The following is a 24,050-nucleotide window of genomic DNA, read 5'->3' as shown; positions in this document are numbered from 1 at the left end:
GCAAGGATTACACCATCTGTAGAAGTAGTTGTCTGTTTTCTGTCTCCACTAGAGCTGATTCTCTCATTGAAGGCTTTCAGGTCTGGAAGCCCAGCTCGTAGTCTGGAGATGTGAGTGGAGGGTTTCGGGGTTGGGGGGTCTTTGGCTTACTGTCCTGGGCATTGGAGGATGAGGGTTATGTCGGTAGCTGCCCTTTGTCTCAGGCTGCCTTAACACTTTAGCTAGGCTGACTAGCTTCCCACCTGTGGCTCTCTTCCCCAGAGTAGTTACTTTCCTGGGAAGTGGTTGTGGGAGTTGGGTTGGAAGCAAAGCCAGGGATCGGGGGCGGGGGGTAGTGCGCCTCTAGGATTCTTTGCCTTTAGGGGCTGTTGGTCTGGAGGGTACAGATATTCCCTGGGCTTTTGGCTTAGGTTCTTGGGCTTTCACCACCTTGATCTAAAAGGAGTTAGTCGGCGAGGTAGTTATGGTTTCAATTGCCTGAAACGTGCCATCTCTCGTCTCACATTGAGGGTTACGGTTGGGTTGGATCAGCCTTCCTACCTTCTGAGTAATTCTCCCAGCCTGTTTTCTAACCTGTAAAAGAGAGTCATACGTTAGTTAACATGACTGACCCACAAACTTCAGGGCCTTCCCTGGCAATTCTCCATACCCAGTCTTTCTCCCTTAAAAAGTGTTGGGGTTACTTGAATGTCATTGATTCCTGTGAAAGGGGGGGAAGGAAACTGTTCACTCCTGTGTGGAGTGGAGCGGAGTTCTGCACCCCAAAGTCACTCTGCTGAGCACACAGGACACTAGATAAGATGCTGGCAGAGAAAAGTCGGCCTTTATTAGGAAGACGAGAGGCCAGGGGCGGCCCTGAGTGGTTGACCCAGCTGCAATGTCCAAGGCTATACAAGGAAACTCAGAACTGATAGGAAGTTAACACAATGCTTCTCTTTTAGTCACCCACCACCACCTGGGTACAATACAATGTCTGTATGTGTTCTATTTTCTTTATCTTGTCCTATTCTCTGAAACTCATGGGTGCCTTCCTCAAGGTTGCAATATCTAAGTCGAGTCAGAGTTTAGACATGGCCAAGGTCTTTTGTACTGAAACATTTGATATAGGGAGTCAAGATTATTTTTAAAAATTCATTTAGACTATTTTCCCATGGTTCCATGATTCATGTCCTTTCCCTCCCCTCCTCCCACCCCCTCCTGGAGCTGACAAGCAATTCCACTGGGTTATGCATGTGTCATTGTTCAGAACCTATTTCCATATTATTAATGTTTGCACCAAAGTGATCATTTAGAGTCTCCATCGCTAACCCTATCCCCATTGAACCATTTGATCAAGCCTTTGTTTTTCTTCTGTGTTTCCACTCCCCCAGTTCTTTCTCTGGATGTGGAGAGCATCTTTCTCATAAGTCCCTCGGGATTGTCCTGGATCATTGCATGGCCGCTAGTAGAGAAGTCAGTTACATTTGATCATGCTACAATGTATCCGTCTGTGTACAATGTTCTCCCGGTTCTGCTCCTCTCACTCTGCATCACTTCCTGGAGGTCGTTCCAGTTCACATGGAATCCCTCCAGTTCATTATTCCTTTCAGCACAATAGGATTTCATCCCCAACATATACCACAATGTGTTCAGCCATTCCCCAATGGAAGGGCAGCCCCATATTTTCCAATTTTTGGCCACCACAAAGAGTGCTGCTATGAATATTCTTTTTTTTTTTGTTACAATCATTACTTTATTTCCCTCCCCTCCCCCCAATTCCACTGGGTATCACTTGTGTCCTTGATCCAGACCCATTTCCATGTTGTTGGTCTTTGCACTAGGATGTTCATTTAGAGTCTCCATCCCCAACCATGTCCCGTCAATCCATGTATCATGAATGTTCTTGTACAGGTCTTTTTCCTTATGATCTCTTTGGGGCACAAACCCAGCAGTGCAATGGCTGGATCAAAGGGCAGACAGTCCTGTAGCGCCCTTTGGTCAAAGTTCCAAATTGCCCTCCACAATGGCTGGATCCATTCACCACTCCACCAGCAGTGCAATAGCAAGGGAGTCAAGATGATAGCTGTACGTGTAGGACTTTTCCCAGGGGAATTTTCCATCACCGTTTCTCAGTTTCTAACCGCTTTTTTCCTTTGAATCCTGGCTCAGAGCTATTTGGAATCCATAATAAGGAAAAGGAGGCGTTTGGGCCACATTCAAAAAGAGTGAATTAAAGGTGTAAATTTATAGAAAGCTGCCTGGGAGGGCATTTCTCTACTCTTCCTAAGGAGAGATCGGACTCTCACTCATGGGAAGTTGCCCATCTAGAATGACTAATACTAACTAATACATGCTGTAGGGTAGCCTGTGATCCCCCCCCCCCCCCGATGTCATTTGCCTCTTATCTTCTGTTTTCCTCATGCCGACCCAGAGTGCACAACTCGTAGGTCATTGAACCTCTGCTCGGAAGCCGCGCAATTCTAGGAGCTGGAAGTATTTCGCCGTCTTCCGTGCAGATGACCTTTTCCAGGAACCTTTAGGAGAGATCTCAGACCTTCTGAGGCTGTCTTGGTAGCCCAAGAATCACCTACCGGCGGCGCCCAAAGCTCTGAGGAGGTAGCAGAGCGCATTCAATCCCTTTTGCTGCCTGCCGTCCATGGTCCTTTGGGGACATGCGTCTGGCCAGTGGAAGTGCCTCGTGGCGCCGCTAACACTCCTCATTTGGACCCCGTTCAGAAGGCAAAACTCTTGGCTTTCATTCCATTCGTTCAGCTTAAAAAACAATCACCTGCCATGTGGTTGCTGCTGGGAATACAAAGGGAAGCGTGAAAAGCAGGCCCCATCCTCATCCGTGTCATCGTCCCGGGCTCCCTCCCACACCCTCTCTTCCCTCTCGTTCCCTTTCCTGCCTTCTCTCCTTCCCCTCCTATTTCCAGAGCAGTTTCAGCTTTCACTGCTCCTCAGCCCGTTTCTGTGTAGACTGAAGTGTATTTCGAGATCCTGCGTGTGTGCGTGGGTGTGTGTGGGTGGGGGGGGGGTTTCTTTCTTTTGACCAGTTCAGATGAGAATCAGGTCAAGGGTCCGCTGCTCCCCACTACCATCTCCTCCTTGTGCACTCAAATGAGGTGTGATATTCCCCCTCTTCTTGCATCTCCTTCCCCCTACCCCAGTGTCTTCCTCTTCCCTGTCCTGAAGATCACTACGACAGAACCAAACCCGTCCCAGGCCTCGTCTAATTGGATTTGTTCAGAGAGAGCCTCTGTGTCCCCTCCCCCTCTTCAGTAAAGGTCTCTCAGCCCTTCAGCTCAGTCTCTTCGTGGTCGCCTTTTGATGCGCCACTTTGTTCCTGCATTCAGCGTTTCTCCTCAGCTGAGCTCTTCTGATCAGCCTTATTCAGACATCGCTGCCTCCTGGAAGCCCCTTTTTCCTGCTCTGGGGTCCGCTGTGGTGAGGACGTTCCTCTGGCCTGTGAGGCTCCCTGTTCCATGTTCTCTTGTGGTGTGGGAGCGGCCTGTCTCTCCTCGGAACTTGAATTCTTCCTCTGCTTGCCTGCATGACCGCTGTCTCTGCTCGACCTCCTGGCCCTCCGCGGTCGGGCCGCTCCCAGATTTCTTTGGCCTCCGTGTTCGCATCGTGCCTTCCTCCCAGAACGTTTTCCTCTTCGCTCAGGCCTTGCGCGTCATTTTTGCCTCCCCGCATTTCTTCTGCCCTTTTGGGCTTTTCAGAAAGGCTTGCTTCGCACGCTTGGAGTTGCATACGTGTCGCTCCCAGCCGACTCTCATCCCCAGCCTTGTGCGAGTGCTCTTGGAGCCGTGACCAACATGGACGTGGCCCGCGTCAGACTCCTTCCCAGCCCTGTGGGGGGAGGGGAGGAGCCTGGCGTGCTGTTTTCATTCTAGAAGACACCTGGGAAATTCATGGCATTCGTTTCTCTGAATTTAACAGCCGGCCAATAGGAAGAGGAAGGAAGCAATTCTTGTTCTGTCCTGCCGCCATTGGCTCGCCCTGACCCATCTCCAGGGCGTTTGTGGCTTCCTTCCTGGCGCGTTTCTCTTCCCTTTTCCCCCCAGCGTTCTCACTCGGTGACCCCCGCGCGCTTTCGTGCTTGCTCTCTGCCGGAAGTTCTGGTTGATCGGGCAGCCCCGACCCTGGCGGTCCACGGTTGTGGCCGCGCTCTTCGGGCTGCGCCTCGAGCGCTCTTTCTGCCGCGCCAGTCGTGGATGACGCTGGGCTTCTTGCTCTCTCCTCTTCCGGCCGGCCTCTGCCGTGCTTGTGCAGGGAAGCTCTGCGGTTCTCCTGTGACTTCTGTGGGGCGCTGAGTGGCCTCCGGCAAAGCTGCGGCGTCGCAAGTGTTCAGGGATTCCCAGCTGGGGCAAAGGCTGTTCGTGGCTGCCCTGCTCTGCGCTCCCGGAGGGACTCTGGGCCTCCACAAGAAGAGGCCGCGCCTCGATCGCGCCCTCTCCAAGCCCCGGCATCGGCGGCCTCCCTTCGTTCTGGGCCGCCGGCCGGCGCCTCTCTCGTGCCCGAGACCTGGAGCCGGGCCCCACCCAAGGGTGCCTCCTTATGCACAGCCGCACACTCCGGCTCTCTCTGGATTTCTCCATCAGGATACAGTTAGAGGAGAGCCCACCACAGGGCGCTTTGCCCCCCACCCTCTTGTCTAGCCTCTTCTGGTCCGATCTTCACACCCCAGAGGGAGTCTCCTCGGGACCCTCCCCTTGCTTTGGAAGCCCTCCACCCCTGGGCCCTGGCAGCCTCGGGCGCCATCACTCACTGCCCTTCCCTGTCCTGTCCAGCGGACGCGGCCCCCTCGCCCTCCCCCCTCGCTTGTCCCCCCTCGCCCTCCCCCCTCGCTTGTCCTCCCTCGCCCTTCCCCCTCTTCGGCGTGTAGGCCCAGGACAGGAGAGACACCGACGACCGTCCACAGCGGGGGCTTGTTTGGAACTGGCCTTCGCGGGCCAGAATGGAGGCCAAAAGGCCGATGGACGGCCGGGCCTCTTGGGATCTCGCGCGAGGGTTTGTGGCAGCTCCTCGGCCCGGCCCTCCGGCAGAGACCCGCACACGGCCTGTGGCCACACAATGGGCACGAAAGCCTGGATGAGGCCTGGCCCAGGCGTGCTGCGCGAAATGCAATTTAATCAAGGTTTAAAGGGAGCCACAAAAGCCAGAGGTGAAGAGACAGACAGACAGGGGAGAGGGAGGGACAGACAGACAGAGATGGGAGACAGAGAGACAGGGGAGAGGGAGGGACAGACAGACAGAGATGGGAGACAGACAGACACGGGGGAGAGGGAGGGACAGACAGACAGAGATGGGAGACAGAGAGACACGGGGGAGAGGGGGAGGGACAGACAGAGATGGGAGACAGACAGACAGGGGAGAGGGAGGGACAGACAGACAGAGATGGGAGACAGACAGACACGGGGGAGAGGGGGAGGGACAGACAGAGATGGGAGACAGAGAGACACGGGGGAGAGGGTGGGACAGACAGACAGAGATGGGAGACAGACAGACACGGGGGAGAGGGGGAGGGACAGACAGAGATGGGAGACAGAGAGACACGGGGGAGAGGGAGGGACAGACAGACAGAGATGGGAGACAGACAGACACGGGGGAGAGGGTGGGACAGACAGACAGGTGGGAGACAGACACGGGGGAGAGGGGGAGGGACAGACAGAGATGGGAGACAGACAGACAGGGGAGAGGGAGGGACAGACAGACAGAGATGGGAGACAGACAGACACGGGGGAGAGGGGGAGGGACAGACAGAGATGGGAGACAGAGAGACACGGGGGAGAGGGTGGGACAGACAGACAGAGATGGGAGACAGACAGACACGGGGGAGAGGGGGAGGGACAGACAGAGATGGGAGACAGAGAGACACGGGGGAGAGGGAGGGACAGACAGACAGAGATGGGAGACAGACAGACACGGGGGAGAGGGTGGGACAGACAGACAGGTGGGAGACAGACACGGGGGAGAGGGTGGGACAGACAGACAGAGATGGGAGACAGACAGACACGGGGGAGAGGGAGGGACAGACAGACAGAGATGGGAGACAGACACGGGGGAGAGGGAGGGACAGACAGAGATGGGAGACAGACAGACACGGGGGAGAGGGGGAGGGACAGACAGAGATGGGAGACAGAGAGACACGGGGGAGAGGGAGGGACAGACAGACAGAGATGGGAGACAGACAGACACGGGGGAGAGGGTGGGACAGACAGACAGGTGGGAGACAGACACGGGGGAGAGGGTGGGACAGACAGACAGAGATGGGAGACAGACAGACACGGGGGAGAGGGAGGGACAGACAGACAGAGATGGGAGACAGAGAGACAGAGGGGAGAGGGAGGGACAGACAGACAGACACAGGGGAGAGGGTGGGACAGACAGACACGGGGGAGAGGGAGGGACAGACAGAGATGGGAGACAGAGAGACACGGGGGAGAGGGAGGGACAGACAGACAGAGATGGGAGACAGACACGGGGGAGAGGGAGGGACAGACAGAGATGGGAGACAGACAGACACGGGGGAGAGGGGGAGGGACAGACAGACAGACACAGGGGAGAGGGAGGGACAGACAGACATGGGGGAGGAGGGAGGGACAGACAGACAGACACAGGGGAGAGGGAGAGCCAGACAGACACGGGGGAGAGGGAGGGACAGACAGACACGGAGGAGAGGGAGGGACAGACAGACACGGGGGAGAGGGAGGGACAGACAGACAGCTCATTCCAGGTGTGGGGAAGAGCCAGAGCCAAGGCCTGGGGCGCGTGAGCCGCTGCTGCTGCGAAGGTGGGGGCTGCGGAGCAGCAGCCGCGCTTTGGGCCTTTCTCGGGGGGTCTTTGATGGCGCCTCTCTCCCTGCAGCCCAGGCCATCGAGCAGCGGCTGCTGAAGCTGGACCACAGCGCCGTGCACCCCCACTTGCTGGACATGAAGATCGGGCAGGGCCGATACGAACCGGGCTTCTTCCCGAGGCTGCAGGCGGACGTCCTGACCACCAACAATAAGTAAGCGGGCGGCGGGCCACGGCTCCGCTTGGGCCTGGCGCGGGTCCTCGGGGGGGCCAGAAGAGCTTTTGTCCTTCTCCACTAGGATGCCCCCCCATTGGCCTTGGGGGCTCCCGGCTTTGCGTGTTTGTGACATGGGGGGGGCTCCAGGAGGGGGGGTCTGAGGAGGGCCCAGGGCTTCGGGCGGAGGGGGGGCAGGTCCTCTGGCCCCAAGGCCAGAGCTTTCTTAGGGAATTAGACCCTTTTTCTTTGCTTTTTCGTGAATTCAGTCAGAAAAGCCCCCATGAGCTCCTGTGCAAACACCATGAAGAGGGTCCTCCACGAACGGTGAACTCTTACATGAACTGCGTTCTGAAGGGTGTCCCCACCCGAGCATCGAGTTTCCTTCTCCTGCTGTTTTCTTTCAGCGGTCCGGGGTGGGGGGCTGTCATTTCCCTCTGACTCCCCAGTGAGGGGAAGCTGTTCCTGGCCTGCAGTCAGGAAGGCTTCGGGTCCCCTCTGAACTCAGACTCTTCCTCAACGTGCGACTCTAGGCAGGTCACTTTCTCCCATCCGCCCGCGTTTCCTCATCCGTAGAATGAGCCGCAGAAGGACATGGCCGCCGCTGCAGTGTCTTTGCCAAGAAAAGCCCCAGTGGGGGCGGGGAGCCTCGGACACAGCGAGCTGGGCCTGGACTCTCGCCAGCTCCGTGCCCCGACCCTTCCGGGATTCACGCAGGAAGCTCAGACCCGGCTGACCCTGGCCGAGGCAGTGCTGAAGGCGGGATGCGGCCAGGAAGGGAGAGCACCGGAGGCGACCGGAGTGGCCAAGGCCTCCCCTGCCGGCCGGCTCTCGGCCATTTGTCCCGCAGACAGACAGACAGACGCTCTCTCTCCTGGCTCGGGAGGGCCCCGTTCATCGCCGGCGACAACGACAGAGAAATGCCTTCTAGGAAGAGCGAGCGGTAGGTGCGCCCGCTTGTCGTCTGAAGGGCTGCCAGATGTCGAGAGCGTGGAGGGCCTGACGCACGCGTGACTGGTCTGATGCGATTCGGACCCCAAGTTTGGGCCGAGCAGGCGGGATCCCCCTTGTGAGCGAAGGGCCCGAGGCAGGTGCAGGCGAGCCAGCAGCTGCCCATGGCGCGTCTGGAGCTCTGGGGCCACCGACGGCAAGGGGGTGGGAAAGCTGGCCGGGAGGAGGTCGTGGGACACCCTTGGCCGGCCCTGGTCCCAGCGCCCCCCGTGGCAGAAGTGAAGCTTGCACCCCCTGCGCCCCAGAAGGAAGAGCCCCGCGGGAATTAGAGTTCCAAGAAAGGCCAGAAACAGGCAAAGTCAACACACCAACTCCGAAGAAGTGGGACGGTGAAATCAACGCCTTGGGGGAGGGGGATAATGGGCCTCGGACCCAGGAAGAACTCAGAAACGATGGTAAAGATCCCAAGAGAGGCGGAGGAAAAATGAGGAAAGACGTGAAAGTAATGCAAGAAAGAGTCCACGGCTTGATAAAGGAGGCGCCAAAAACACTTTAAAATCAGAAAGAGGCACAAAAACCCGCCGAATTGAACTCCTTAAAAAGCAAATTGGCAAAAGGAAAAAAGATTCCCTGAAGAAAAGAACTCCTCATTGTGTGGGTTATTTATTGCCGCTTACCTGTATCGGTCCATTTCCACGTACGTTTTCAAGTCGTATGATCCAATTTGTCTCCCTTCTGTCCGCATTTTGACCTGGGGTGTACACAAGTGTTATCATACAAAACATATTTCTAGTTTGTAAAAGGACCCTGTAAAATGCTGAATTGAGGACGACTTATCCAGTGAGGAGGAAATTAAAACAGGGATGAAGCATTAATTTGCCCAATGACATAACAACAAATTTGACACTTTGTTGTTGTAAAATAGGTGAATATTTTAAAATATATATATATAAGCAGTTCCAATCTGGCCTCAGTCACTTCCTAGCTGGGTGACCCTGGGCAAGTCACTTGACCCCCATTGCTTAGCCCGGACTGGTCTTCTGCCTTGGAGCCAGCACAGTGTCGAATCTAAAAGGCAGCGGTTTTTAGCCCCTTCTGTGGGGACAGAATTGGGAAGTGCCTGAACAGGTTGTGGTCTGTGAGCATAAATGCACCCCTGTTGGGAGACACGCGGAGCAGGATGTTGTAAGGACAGCCGGCCAGGAGGGACTTCGGTGAACGCAGCCGCGCCACAGCAGTGGTGATGCACAGCTTGACCCCCTCTAGGCTGAGGACGCGTCGTCTGAAGGCCGACAAAGGCCCCTCTTTTCCACTTCGTTTTCCGTGTTTGGTAAACCTGCTTTCTCTCTTCCACCACGTGCCTACCTGGGAACTGTACTTTGCACGACGGGCCTGACTAGCCCCTGTAGAATGGCTCGAGGACTCCAGGAGGGCAGGAAAAGAATCCAAATGAATGAAAAGGCCCTGTTGGAGATACCACGAGGAGACGCACAGCCTTCTCCGCGGGCCTGCAGTCAACAGAGCACGCCGGAATGGAATGGAGTCTGTTTCCCTGTCAAACCCCCTCTGGGTCCACGTTGAGCCAGTTTGGACGTCCAGGAACTTGAATGCGGATGAGGCTGCATGACCCTCGGGGTTGCCAGTTCTCGAGTGGGCGCTGGAGGTGGCGGTCCGACATCTCGCCGACCGTTGGCGGGCATGGCCGGCCCTTTCTCCAGAGGCGCCGGGACGGCGCTGCGCCGCCGCTCGCTGACTCTTCTTCGTAGGCCCCAGCACGTAGCAGTCTCCGCTTCTTGGCATGGTGACTCTGTTCCTCTTATACACGATGGTGACGTGCAGATTCTGAGGGCACTGATGGCCGCGGAGGCCAGATGTGTGAGGGGAAGAGCCAGGAGAGGCCCCGCTAGGCCCTGGCGCGCTGGCACTCGCCGTCGTGGCGGAGGTCCGTACCCAGTCTCTCCCCAGAGCAGACGGGACCCCTGATGGGATGCTGGTGGGGAGCGAGGGAGGCCTCGTTGGCGCTCCCGTTTTCCCAGAACACCGGGGCTCTGGCATGGGGCTCTCTCCCCTCTTTCCTGCCCCCGTGAGTGCCATGGCACTTCCATAGCTTCCAGGCCTGGGGCAGCGTGCCTGATGTTTGCAGTTTCTCAGCTGAGTCAAACCCGAGGCCTGTCCCAGGTTTTTCGGGCTGCTGCGTGTCTCAGACTGTCAAGATTAGAACCTGTGAGCTTCGAGATTTCCAGCCTTGTTCTGGGGGCGGGAGGAGGGGGCAGTGCATCATTCGGAGGTCTCCACTGATGGATCAATGATCCCACAGGAAGCTGCTGGGGAGGGCCCCGAGCTTTTACTGGTTTCCACTGGAGGTCGCCAATCCAGGATCAGGAAAACTAATTGGAGTATATTGGCGAGGCGGCTCCATGTCATCCCGTGCACTTACCCATCCTCGATGCTTGAATAAGCGAAACAGAGGAAGTGAGGAACGAATGAGGAGGCCAGAAGGCAGGCCCGTTAATGTCTGGGCCCCGCGTGCTGCCTCTGCTTCCCTGGTCTCTGTCACACACAAAGAGGGAGTCTGCTTCCTGCCTGGGGCCCTTTTTCTCCTTGACGAATGTTCCTTCCAGAAGTTCCGATTTCAGGACGGACTGGAGCAGACACTTCCATTCTCCATACTTCGCCAGCATGTCTCTGCCCCCAGGTTCACTTTTCTAGTGGCAGGCGTTGAGGATAGGAGAGAAATAAAGGCGCGATCGTTTTAAGAAATCAACTTTCAACGAGAAAAGAGGACTAATTCTGCTGACGTGAAGCTCAAGTTTCTGCCCAGGCTAAATGAGTGTAATTAGAACCCCAAGGGAAGCGTTTTAGGAGAGATCTTCCCCCCTTCCTCTGAGCAAAGTCTGCTGTTGGAGATAGATCCACTCCAGAAGCATAGGGGGAATAAGAGGTATTGTTCAAGAGGCAGGTGGTGCCCGCGCATACAAGCAGGCAGGTCTCCATCAGCTGCCAATAACTGTTCTGTACGACTCTCCAAACAAGGCTGATGGCGGCGATCGCCACAGACAACGTAGATGGTTTGGATTGCTTGGACTTGATGGACAACCAGGGACGATCTACAAAGCTAACAGTTATTCCCCAACGTGCGTAGCCAGTTTCTAGGAATAAATCGTCCCTAAGAAGAAGAAGGTACAAGACTTTTAGCGATGTGAAAGCATGTTCCAAGTCACGACCTATAAGAAACATGCCAACTAATATGACCCTGAAGTTCTCTCGCACTCAGCAAATGGGCAGAGACGAAAGGACAGAAATCAAAGATGGAGAGGATGGACAAGACAGGCACACGCATAGCACATTGCTGAAGCCATTTGTGGTGTAAACATTCTACATAGCGCTTTAGAATCATGTAGATAAAGTGGCAAACATGTCTGTGCCTGTTATCCTAGAAAGGCTACTGCTGCTATTTCCTAGTGTCATAGAATTACTGACAGAAAGAAAGGCTCCGCATATGGCACGGTATTTCTCTTTTGTGGTAGCACAGAACGAGAAAAAGGCAAAAAGAGAGATTCCAATCGAGTCCACGGGCATGGCTGAGCCCCTTGTGTGGTGAATAAATCAAGCACAGAACAATCAGAAATGAAGAGTACACAATTATCAAGACGATGGTGGCCCCAGCTGGGAGATTGCAGAAGCCGGAAGGCTGATGTTCCACAAGTGTGGAATTCTGCTCTTCTGTTAAAAAAAAGTCATTTTTTTAAGGGATGCTTTTCTAGAAGTGGGCGGAGAAGGAGAGGGAGACAAGTGAATTGAGACAATGTAAAAACAAAAGTTATCAACTGAAAATTTATTTTAAAAAATAGAAATGATATCCAATTCACTAATAAGAAAAACATACGTTATAATAACCCTAATGTTCTACCTGTCCCCCATGGGATTAGCCAAGATGAACAAAGACTAAAACAGCAAATGTTGGTGGGACTGTGGAAAGGGAGGATACTAGAGCTATGAAGTGGTTCAAGTATTCTCTCAAATCATATGCAACTATATCTAAAAAAGGCACTGAAAACCCCTGTGTACAAAAATATTTATAGCAACGCTTCTCATGATAACAAAGAAGTGAAAACCAAAGAAGTTCGTTGGCGAGTATCTGAACAAATTTTGATGTATGAGTGCCACAGAATCGAATCGTGCCTGAAGAAATGAGGAATGTGATGGCTTCTGAGAAAGTGGGAAAAAATTACATGGACTGATGCACAGTGAAGGTAACAGAACCAAGAGGACAATTCAGAGGTGCCCATAGAAGTCATATGAAAGGACTTCTGGAACTCCGATCAGAGCAGTGCCAAATGGCTTCAAAAGCCTGAGAAGTCCGTGTGTCTTATATACCTTGGCAGAGGTGGTGGGCTAGAAGGCCACGAGGTGGGCGTTTACAGGTGTGGCCAGTGGGACCTTTTGTTCTGCCTGATTGTGTCCCTTTTCTCTAAAGGAGCCCCTGTGTTTTGGGGGTTGGAGGACAGTATTCCTTGGGTAGAAAAGGGGAGAAGTATGATTAAATGAGCTATAAATGACTACTAAAATGTAGGCGGTTGTATTGATGTTTCATATTGTTTTAATAAAACATTGCTTCAGATGTTTGTGTAGGTAAAGAAGTATTTATTATTACATATTTAAAATACGATTGTAAAGAGAAGCACCCTGAAGGTTCCAGAGAAAGGGCAATGAAACATGCTCCCCTGACAGTAGGCTCAGGTCAGCAAGCGTCAGGAAGAGCTCCTGGGCGGGCACACATATACCTTGTCCAGCGAAGTTTCTGTATTTGTCACAAAGGTGGTGGATTGGTGAGAAATGACTGATGGAAGGGCACCAACTTTGAACGGGTGATCATATTCTGTACACCACAATGAAAGGAGAGGGATTCGTGGCTGCGTGTAAAAAGCCATCGGCCTTGAACATTACACGCACATAGAAGTAGTAGCAGTATTCTCTCGGTAACCGAGGAAGACGATCGTCTTTGTGCGCTTTCATCTGTGATGTAGATGAGTGTGCACAAAAACACTTGTGCGTGAAGGAGATTTAAGTGGAAGAGTCGATGCACAGAGACAGTCCCACTCTCTCGGCGTTGGAAGCCTGGATCCAGTGGCACGAAAAATTGTTACGTCTGGAGACTTCCTCAGCTGCATTGGATGGCCGTGTTGTCTTTTGTGCTCCAACACGCCCTAAGCACTCCACAGTGCTCTGCTGCGTCGCCCTCTCAGCCGTTGAACCTTCTTATTGGTTTCTTCTGTCTGTTTTTTTCACTTTTCATCTATGATACTATTAATTTGATTTTCTTCTTTCCTTTTTTTATTAGATTGACCAGTACTTTGTCTATTTTGTTTGTTTTTTCAAAATACCAGCTTCTAGTCTTATTTATTAATTCAGTAGTTCTTTCACTTTCAATTTTATTAATTTCTCCCCTAATTTTTAGGATCTCTAATTGAGTTTTCTTCTGGGGATTTTTAATTTGTTTGCTTTCAAGTTCTTTGATTTGCATGTCCAATTCATTGACCTCTGCCCTCCCTAATTTAATATAGGAACTCAAGGATATAAATTTTTCCCGAGTACTGCTTTGGCTACATCCCATAGATTTTGAAAGGATGTCTCATCATTTTCTTCAATGAGCATGTTGCATTTCTGGTCACGCTGGGGAAAGGCCCTTCCGAAGGGCTGGCTCAATAGTGACGGCCTCCAGCCGCCGCGGGAGAGTGTGTGCGAAAGAGCCGATCGTGTCTTTTTCTCACTGAGAATGGAAACTGCTCTCTTCTAACCTGAACCTTCTTGCGTGTGATTATTTCAGTCGCTGGGTTAGCCGGAGTGCCACAGCGCAGCGCCGGAAAGACCGCCTCCGCCAGCATTCCGAGCACGTGGGACTAGACAACGACTTGCGGGAGGTATGGCTGCCTCCAGCCTTTACGCCTAATGTGGTTTCCCTGTAATACATACCTGAGATCCAGTCATCTGCTTGTCACTCAATTATCTGTATTTTAACCCAAATAGGCATTTTTAGAAAGCAATTGAAATTTGTCAAAAAACATTTTATGCCCATGCTTGACACAGAAAAACGGAACGTTCCTTTTTCTTCTTAATTTTAAACATAAATGAATCAAATCTCAAAAAGAGACAGAGTTTCTGTCCAGGTTCAATTCAGTATGTTTGCTGGAGAAAGAAAAGTGTGTTCCCTGAGCATTTAGCACATAGTAGGTACTCAGGAAATTCATGTCGATTGATCAATTAATTCATGAGAATTGCTCAGAAATGTCTGTGCATCCTGAAAGCATTGCCTTTCGCTTTTCTCCCTAGGATCCTTTTTCTTTTTTCTTAATTCTTTCCAGCCCTTACCTTTGTCTTAGCGCTCTGTCAATAATAAATATTAGTTCCAAGGCAGAAGAGCAATTAAGGGCTAGGCAGTGGAAGGGCTAAGTGACTTTACCAGGGTCATACACCTAGGAGGTGGCCCACATTTGAACCCAGGACCTCCTCTCTCCAGGCCAGACTTTATCCACCGAGCCACCCTTCTGTCCCCTACCATAGATTTAAAAAAAACAACAGTTAACTACAGTCATGACTCTTACGCTTTATGCTACTTGAAAATAAAATCATCCTATACTAGCCCTCATAGCTAACTAATTACATGTTGATTATCACAGTAAAAAGATAAAGAAAATAACCTTTGGTAGATTGATTAATTAACTCCTTCTAAATCTCAGTGTATGGAAGTAATGCCAGATCTTGTCCTTCTTAAGTACTTATTGCTGTTCGCTTCATGTGGCCGTGCAGATAGCATCCGAAACACTGATGCTGATGCTCCGTCAGCTCCGGCGGAACCTGTTCGGTGTTGCGCCTTGTCCAGGACCCCCTTTCCCTGGCTCATCCCCATTTTTTATGCTGTCGATCGATCAAGCGCATGCTTTTCTTTTTCTTTCTCTTTTTTTTTGCTTGTCTTTCTGTCTGTCTGTCTCTTTCCCTCTCTGTCTCTGTCTCTCTCCCTCTCTGTCTCTCTCCCTCTCTCCATCTGTCTCTGTCTCTTTTTCTCTCTCTCTCTCTCCGTCTGGCTCTCTCTCTTCCTCTCCCTCCCCCTATATATATCGCTGTCTCTCTCTGTCTCCCTCTATCTCTGTCTCTCTCCCTCTCTGTCTCCTTTTCTGTCTGTTTGTCTATCTGTCTCTTCCTCTCTCTGTCTCCGTCTCTCTCTGTGTCTGTCTCTCTCTTTCTCTTTCTCCCTCTCTCTCCCTCCCTCTCTCTCTCTCTCTGTCTCCCCATCTCTCTCTGTGTCTCTGTCTCTCCCTCCCTCTCTCTATATATATCCTCTGTCTCTCTGTCTCTTGTCTCTCTCTGACTTTCCTCTCCTCTCTCTCTCTCTCTCTCTCTCTCTCTCTCTCTCTCTCTCTCTCTCTCTCTCTCTGTCTCTCCTCTCTCTTTCCTCTCTCTCTCTGTCTCTCTCTGTGTCTCTCTCTGTCTCTCTCCCTCCTCTCTCTATCTCTCTCTCTCTCCCTCCCTCTCTCCCTCTCTGTCTCTGTCTCTCTCCCTCCCTCTCTGCCTCTGTCTCTCTCTCTCCCTGTCACTCTCTCTCTCCCCGTCTCTCTCGCTCTCTCTCCCTCCCTCTCTCCCTCTCTGCCTCTGTCTCTCTCTCTCTCTCTCTGTCTCTCTGTCTCTCTCTCTCCCTCCCCCCCTCCCCCTGTCTCTCTCGCTCTCTCTCCCTCCCTCTCTCCCTCTCTGTCTCTACCTCTCTCTCTCCTTCCCCCCACCGCCCCCTCTCTCTCCCTCCTCTCTCTGTCTCTGTCTCTGTCTCTACCTCTCTCTCCTTCCCCCCACCCCCCCCTCCTCTTTCTCTCTCCCTGTCTCTCTCTCTGTCTCTCTCTCTCCCTCCCCCCCGTCCCCCTGTCTCTCTCGCTCTCTCCCCCTGTCTCTCTCGCTCTCTCCCCCTCTCTGCCTCTGTCTCTGTCTCTCTCTCTCTCTCTGTCTCTCTCTCCCTCCCCCCCTCCCCCTGTCTCTCTCGCTCTCTCTCCCTCCCTCTCTCCCTCTCTGTCTCTGTCTCTACCTCTCTCTCTCCTTCCCCCCACTGCCCCCTCTCTCTCCCTCCTCTCTCTCTCTCTGTCTCTACCTCTCTCTCTCTCTCCTTCCCCCCACCCCGCCTCCTCTCTCTCTCTCTCTCTCTCTGTCTCTCTCTCTCTGTCTCTCTCTGTCTCTACCTCTCCCCCCCCCCCTCATTTCTGGCATTGGTCCTTGTCCCTCCTCTTAACCTTCCCAGGAACTTTTGGTCTGTCAGAATTCCGAGACATTTTGGGAGTGGGATCAGGGGCTGCCGCCTCCTACACAACTTCCTAAAAAATCCTTCTCTGAATGCTGCCTGGTATGTCCTTTGGCTGAGGGCTCTTTTTCCAGATGGTGACTCTTGCATGGACCTGAGTGCACGCAGCCCTCGCCTCTCTAGACCCTTTGCCCTTTTGCTTCGCTTGAAGTAGCACCGTGTATGCTGTGTTACCACTGGCTGCCAGTTGGCTATGGGTTTTCTAGCACATTTTCATTCCTTCGCTTGGGCCAGGAATGAAGGCATCTGACGTTTTGTCTCAGTGATCTTTTCTTGGAGAAGCCTGTTTTCATGATGCTGTCTCTCCCCGAACTTCAGATTTTTTGTTATTTTCTCTCCTTTCAAATTTTCTCTTCCCCCAAAATATCGCCCTGGTATCAATTCCTTCGTCCTTCAGACCAGTTTCATTCCTTTTTGTAGAATCACACAAAAATCATTCAACCGAGTTAGTGTATTTTCTATGTAGGAAAAGATCTTTGTTTTATTTTTTAGTTCTGGTTTAATCGAGAAACAAAGAAATATTCTCTGAGAAATGCTGATGAAGTTATTTTCTGAATTTAGAATGATCAGCGGGAGGGGAAGAGGATGCCATTTAGTTAAAAGTTGGGGAAACCCCCTTTTTTAAAAAAATCCTTTCCTTCCGTCTTAGAGTCAATACTGTGTATTGGTTCTAAGACAGAAGAGTGGTAAGGGCTAGGCAATGGGGGTCAAGTGACTTGCCCAGGGTCACCCAGCTGGGAAGTGTCTGAGGCCAGATTGGAACCCAGGACCTACCGTCTCTAGGCCCAGCTCTCCATCCACTGAGCCAGCCAGCTTTCCCCAGAAAACCCTTTTCTTAAAAAGGAACAGATCTTTTGGCATTGGCAGTTTCTAGATTTGGGCTTTAGCCATGTGCATATTGCTGGGAGGAAAAGAGCCACTTTCCCACTCTCAAAGCATGGTGTGTATGCATGGTGAGGGATTCTGAAGAGGAAAAAGAAAGAGAATTTGACTTTTTCCTCCTCAAATATCCTTTGTCTTCCCCTTAGTGGCCGTTAGACCTCAGATCGTCCCCTTTGGGCCCCGAGCTCGGAGTAACACACATGGCCTAACACTGCTAACTCTCCGGTTTGGGGAAAGAGTGTCCCAGAGCAGTGGCTGCCCGGAGTCCCATTCAGCCTTCTGCCTCCTGCCAGGCCTCCTTGACTCCCTCAGCCTCTGGGCCAGACGTTGGCCGTCACTCAGCGCCGCCCAGCTTTGAGCAGGACTAGCCAGTTTCCTCAGCAGGCAGCAGCCTTTCCCCGATTCGTGTGTCTTCCCAGGCAAAGCAGTGGCTGAGGCTTCCACGAAATTCGGGGTCTGCCATGCCCTCTTGTGGCATCTCTGCTCTTGCCCTAGAGGGAGGGGGTCTGGAAACCCCCAGCACGCTTGCCGTGTCCTCCCCACCATCCTGTGGGCCCTGGTGGGTCTCCGGCCTTCACCACTTGGCTAGGACGTTGCCTGCCAGTGCCAGAGGGAAGAACCCTGAGTGCAGGCTGAAGGGCTCAGGAAGCTCGCAGTTACTGCGCTTCCTTCCTCTGTATCTTTGGATGCCAGCATCAAGGATTCTGCTGTGGCATCATCGAAGAGGTCCCCAGAGAAGGGGTTGCTGTTCATCCTGTCGTGCCTGATCGTTCATTGATCCAGAGATCACTATTATGCATCATTATACCCATTTTACAGACTGTGGAGGCAGAGCAATTAGTGGATGGAAAGCCAGGCCTAGAAGCAGGAGGTCCTGGGTTCAAATGTGGACTTGGCTCCTTCCTACCTGTGGGACCCTGGGCAAGTCACAGAATGTGCTCTTCTGTCTTGGAACCAGTACCCGGTATTGATTCTGAGACAAAAGGGAAGGGTTAAAAGAGGGCTCATTAGTTCACATCATTAAAAAGAAGTTGGAACTCATTCCGAGTGCAGACTTGATGAGTTCTTCTGGAGAGAAATCCGGTCTGAAATGGAAGATGATCCGGGTTTCCCCCTCAGCCCTGTTATTGCTCAGGCGATGGGTGACTTGTTTAAGGAACCTTGAGGTGTGCCAGGGCTGGGGGCTCCTCAGATGGGGGTGACGGGCCCAGCTGGGCCTGGCGCTGGCCTCTTATTTTAGAGGGAAAAATTAATTGCCTAATCCCTACCAAAGACCAATAACACAAACTATGTAGAGGTCTTTGGGAGATATTTCCCGTCCCATTTTGGATTTCCAGGATTCGGAGTCCTGAGCCAGGACCAAAGGAGGCAAGATGCTTTCTGCCACTCACTCCGTAACCCCAAAAGCACTCACAACTAGCAGGAATCATGGTGAGCGGGATGCACTGGGCCACACACTCCGGCCTTCATCGTGCTGTTTCCTTTCTAGAAATACATGCAGGAGGCCAGGAGTTTGGGGAAGAACCTGAGGCAGCCCAAACTGTCCGATCTCTCTCCGGCCGTGATCGCTCAGACCAACTGGAAATTCGTGGAAGGCTTACTCAAGGAGTGCCGCCTCAAGGTATGCCCTCTACTTTTCTGTCCTGTGAGGCCCCTCCAGGTGCTCGTGTGTCCCTCGTGTGGCGCTGCTTCCCCCCTCCCCTGAGGAGCTCAGCAACACTCATTCCAACAGTCCCTCATCCACAGGCTTCCTCGGCCCTTGGCTGGGTTAGGGCTCCTGGCTGGGCGAAGGGGACATTTTCTCTTGGCCTCCTCTCCGTTAATTGCCGTGGCCCAGAGGATGTAGCCCCACGGGTCCTCTGTAGAGATTGAGCGCAGGCCCTGGGCAGATGCCGTCTGTGGCCTCCCCCTTCCTGGCCTGATTGGCTTGGGCGGTGCATGTCGGCGGCAGCTGGTCCCAGCGTGACTGACATTCACAGACGAAACGCATGTTGGTGGAAAAGATGGGACACGAAGCGGTGGAGCTGGGCCACGGCGAAGCCCACATCACGGGCCTGGAGGAGAACACGCTCATCGCCAGTCTGTGCGACCTGCTGGAGAGGATCTGGAGCCACGGCCTTCTGGTCAAGCAGGTAGCCCAGCCAGCCGCCACCCACTCCCGGGTCCGAGGCCTGCGCTGCTGGGAGGGTCCCTGGGCTCTCCCTGGCGCCATAGACGGAGCCTTTTACAATGGGAAAGGCCGCCGCGTCCTCCACTCGCCTCCTCTGCTTTCTCGTGTGTCCCCCCCAGAGCCAGAGAAGGCTCAAGGCCTGGGGGCACGACCCCCCCCCCCGTGTCCCAAGAGCCCCCAGGGGCATGGGGGGGCGGCCAGCCAGAGTCCCCCCCCCCCCCCCTGGAGCCGCTTCCTGCCTTTTCTTTCCCGCATGTGTGCTTGGGCAGGGACTGCACCGAGGGAATCGCTTACCCTGCCGTCTGCAGGTGGGAGGCAGCGCAGGGGCGTCCTCGGGTCCTGGGGAGAGACGGGGGATGGGAGGGCCCGTGAGAAGGGGCGGGGGGCGGGGGGACCCGGCTCCGCCGGAGGCCTCCCTTTCCTCACTCCCCGACTCCTCCCCAAGAGCGGCTGAAGCCCCCCGAGGGCTGCTGACACCAACCGTTGCTCCACTTGCTTCCAGGGCAAGTCGGCCCTGTGGTCGCACCTGGTTCAGTATCAGGACCGAGACGAGAAGCCGGAGCCGCCGGCGGAATCCCCGGGTGAGTGTGCGGCGGCCCCGGAGGGAGGGGCGGGAGGAGGGGGACGTCCTGCCCAGAGCGCGGCCGGCCTGGCACTTCCGGCGAGGCCGGGATCGCCCACCGCACGGCCCCTGGATCGGGCGGACGGCGACCTGCTCTCCGGGTGCTGACGGCCCGGCCTCTCCCGAGCCTCGCTGCTGGACTCGCCCCGTGGCCGACGTCCTGGCGCTTCCGGGGGACAGAGCGGCTTGCGGCAGGCCGTCCTCCGTCGGGGCTCCGCCGCGCCGTGGCCAACCACCACCTCGTTCCCGAGCCCTTCGCGCTCTTGGTGAAGAGAGTCTCCCGAGAGCGGACCCGGAATGCTCCTTCCTGCGGGTGGGGGAGGGGGGTCCCGGGGGAAAGGAGGCGGCCAGGGCCGAGGCTCCGGGGAAGCCGCGGACGCCATGATGGAGGGCGCCCAGGCTGGCTCGTTCCCGTGAGGAAGCAGGAGAGCTGCGGGACGGCGCCCGGGACGGTGCCGAGAGCGGCGCCTCCCACGGTCTGCGCGTGGCCTCGCCCCGCGTCCTCGTGGCACTTCGGTAAAGGCTTCCAAATCTTCAGAGGAAAGAGGTGGACGGCGGGCGCCCCGAAGGCCTGAAGGGGCCCGAACGTCCCGGCCAGCCCTGCCGGACGCGCCTCAACGTAGGCCTCAGCTCGGCCCGAGGAAATGGCCTTCCCCAGTACGGCCCGTGGGAGGGAAGAGCGCTCGGAAGGCCACAGCGACGTCGTGCGCCGGGCGTGCAGCTCAGGAGGCTCTGCCAGCCTCGCGGTGGCGCTTCCCCTCTGTTTCCTCTGCTGTAAAAGGGGGGCGGCGGCGGGCCTAAATCACCGAGTGCTGAGAGTCAGGAACAAAGCGTTGGCGCTCAGGAAGCCTTCGCCCGCGGCACGTCTGAGGGCGCGAGCAGAGCCTTACGTAGGGACGAGAAGCTGGACGTCTGCCAGGAAGGCCAGGCCTGAAGCGCGTCTGTCCCTGGCCTGGAGGCCGCCTCTAGATGGAGGGATGATTTCCTAGAGATGCCACGAAGATGAAAGGAAATCATTTCCAATTTCAGCAAAGCGTCGGCATGTCAGATGCACCGTCTTCCTCTATGTAGTCCCCTGACAAAACCAGCCGCCTGAAATAGCAGCAGCACGTCTCGAGCTCAGCGGTCCGGGCGTGGCTGTGCCAAAATGCACTCTAGAAATCAAGGAAGGCCTCTCGTTGGCCACAATTACTCGTCAGCGCAGGTGCCTGCAGGACGGAAACGACACCCCGTGGAAGGTCCCTCATCGACGGAGGATCCCGGCCATCCCGCTTCCGAGGACGCCGCGCACACGGACGCGCAAATCTCGAGAAAATACAGCGGCCGCGTGGGGAAGAAGAGCGCCCGGGAGAGCTCAGAAGGAAGCACAGGACCGCTAGCGTCCACAGCAATTGCTCCCGGTGTTTTGTGAGACCCGGCAGAGTAGATCACTAGGCAAGCGGACCCAGAAGCAATTGACCAAGAGTGACGTCGTGTTCAGTCTGCCCAGCTGCGCCCAGGCTGAGACCTCTGACTGGAGCCCCCGCCCAAACTAGCCGCCCTTCTGGCTCGACGTGGCTTTAAAGCAACATCTTACGATCGCTGCCAGTAAGAGCCCAACGTGTCCACGCACCAGAGAAGGGACAGAATTGGGGAAGGAAAGTTTCCACGGCCGTGGCTGAGTGGGAATCGTTATTTTTAACCCTCACCTTCCATCTTAGGATCAATACTGTGATTTGGTTCCAAGGCAGAAGAGCAGGAAGGGACAGGCCATGGGAGTCATAGAGCCAGGAAGTGTCCAAGGCCAGATTTGAACCCGGACCTGCCTTCTCTAGTCCTGGCTCTCAATCTACTGAGTTACCTCGATGCCCCTGGGAATAATTCTTAGTGAAATAAGACATCAGGATGGTCGGAGTAGATAAAAGGGATCATTAATCAACATCAATGCATTCCGTCAGATTTGGAATCGGAAGGGAACGTCATCACTCTGAAAAACCTTCACCGCCAACATCTCCGCTCGAGATGTCCAAAATAACCAGGAAACCGATAGAGGCCTGACTGGTCAGAGAATAGGAGCAGCTCTCACCAACTCTGTGAAAGAATCCTCCGGAACGCCAGGAGGAGAAGTGCACATTTTTGTGACGTTCCGCGCGATGCCAGCAAAAATGCCAGTGTTGGAGAGGCTGCAGGAGGACGGGCACAAATGAACTCTTTATGGCCGAGCAATGGCTTAGTCCAAGCATTCTAGAAACCTCTATCCCAAGTAATGCAACGAATAAGAATGGTCACCGTTATCTCTAACAACTATCCATTTACAGATAAGTTGAGGCAGAAAAATCATAACTCGCTGAAGTTTGCCCATCTAGTCAATAGCTGAGGCAGGATTTGAACCCAGGTCTCCTTCCATCTAAATCTAGTACTCTGAACACTACCACCTCACCACTTCCTACTAGTAGGCATATACGGAGGAACAGATTGCTGTGTCCCAAAATTCTTTTGGCTGGAGCAAGGAGCTGGAGGCCGAGTGGGCGCTGCTGCGTCGGGGGGCCGTTGGAGGGACTGTGGTGTATGAATGGGCAGCGTGACGAACAGGCTGTGAGGGACGCAGAGAAGCGTCGGGAGTCTCGGTGGGCACGTGACGGTCAGAGCCAGAGCAGTGTGCACAGGAAGCACCACTCAGAGCCTCCGCGGCTTCTCGCCCTCTGCCGGGGCGGCGCGCCGCGGCTGCCCGTTTTGTTTGTTCGATCACAGCCTGCTGAAGCAGGAAGGGCTCCCACTGGAGGTAGACTGGCGCCAGGGCGCAGCTTCACATCCACGAGAAGGCAGCAGGAGGCGAGCCAGGGGGCTGCCTTCGAAGCTCTGCGCGCCTCCCTTTTGTGGGTTCCCCGTCCTCGATCGGCTGCGAGCCTAGAGCAAGGCTCCTCCAGGCCGACGGTCTGAAGCGCTCCGAGGCTGCCCCTCTTGGGGACTTCCTTCCCCCAGAAAGCCTCGCTCTGCTCGCGCGAGTGAAGCCGCCCCCCCGGGCGGGCGGGCTTTTCCGCCCTGGGGCCAGATGGCACGACGTCGTGCGGAATAAGCCCGTGTTCGGGGCTCGCCCTGCCGGCCTTGCTTCGGGCCGGCTCGACAGAGCTGCTTGGCTGCCCGTGGAGACGAGCAGGAGGGCTGTGCACATTCAGTCCCCTCTCCCGGCCATTTCACGAGTAGTCTCTGGAGGCGTCTACACCCCGCTGACCCCAGGGACCCACGTGAATCGGAACCGGCTTGGCTCTAATTGGCCAGGAGGGAAGTCACAGGAAGTGACGACAGGAAGCGCCTTTGACGATGCCCGGAACTTCCTGGACGCTCTCTTGGTGGCCTTTCGTCTTCCTCTTGACTTTGGAGGGCCTCGACTTGGCTCACAACTACCAGGGGGCGGAGTGCGCAAGGCCGCCTCCTTTCCCGGATTTTCTGAAGCGTCTGGCCTCGGGAGAGAGGCTCCCGCAGGCAGGCCTAATTCGCCCGGCCTGGGTTGCGTCAGCACCCGCCACCATCTCCAGCCGGCCTCTCCTGGCGCTTAGCCTTCCTCTCCCGGTGCTCCTGTGCCCGGGCAGGCCTCACTGCCTCCTCCACCACGTACTGCGCGGGCGTCCGTCGTCCCCGGCAGCGGCCCTTCGTGAGCGCAGAGGAGACGCTCTGGCTCCTGCTCACGCGGGTCCTCCTGCCTGGGTGACGGGTGAAACTTGGTGGCTCGGGCCAGACTCTGGAAAAGGGGCCTCCGTCAGTAGAGACACCCTCAGGGCCTCCTTGTGCGTCTGGCGCGTGTGCAGGGGGTGTGCGCGCTCCTCCCCCCGGGCCTGGCCTCTCGGCTGCTTAGGCGGGCCGAGATCGGGTCGCCCTCGCCGCCCGGGCTCTGACGTGGCCCCTGAGCCCGACGGAGGCCGGGCTCGGCACACAGCGGGCGCGTGATCGCGGTCTGCGCCGGCTTGTGCTCCGAGTCTCCGCTAAGTGCTGCGCTTTCTCCCAGCAGTTTCCCTCGGACCAGAGAGAAGAAAGTCCGAGTCGGGGAGCTCGTTGCCAACCCTTCGGGTGTCTCTCATCCAGGACATCAGGTAGGTGACGCGCTCGCGCTCAGTTT

The 24,050-nt window shown here is 54.9% G+C and overlaps 1 protein-coding gene across 3 annotated transcripts in view; it reads left to right on the top strand.

Annotated features, from left to right (window-relative positions):
- Positions 1 to 24,050, top strand: part of DENND5B (DENN domain containing 5B) — a 118,391-nt gene that overhangs the window by 72,258 nt on the left and 22,083 nt on the right. For 2 of the 3 annotated variants that reach the window (XM_007502529.3, XM_007502531.3), the window contains exons 7-12: positions 6,853 to 6,994; positions 13,773 to 13,866; positions 18,655 to 18,786; positions 19,145 to 19,297; positions 19,838 to 19,916; positions 23,940 to 24,024. In XM_007502529.3, coding sequence (XP_007502591.2) covers positions 6,853 to 6,994; positions 13,773 to 13,866; positions 18,655 to 18,786; positions 19,145 to 19,297; positions 19,838 to 19,916; positions 23,940 to 24,024 — 685 coding nt within the window. The remainder of the gene's footprint in view (positions 1 to 6,852; positions 6,995 to 13,772; positions 13,867 to 18,654; positions 18,787 to 19,144; positions 19,298 to 19,837; positions 19,917 to 23,939; positions 24,025 to 24,050) is intronic. The other variant, XM_007502530.3, reaches the window with a different exon arrangement.

Source organism: Monodelphis domestica, chromosome 5, assembly GCF_027887165.1.
Source record: "Monodelphis domestica isolate mMonDom1 chromosome 5, mMonDom1.pri, whole genome shotgun sequence".
NCBI classification, from domain to species: Eukaryota; Metazoa; Chordata; class Mammalia; order Didelphimorphia; family Didelphidae; genus Monodelphis; species Monodelphis domestica.
Note: the sequence above shows the minus strand (reverse complement) of the source record. Positions and strands in the feature narration are given on the sequence as shown.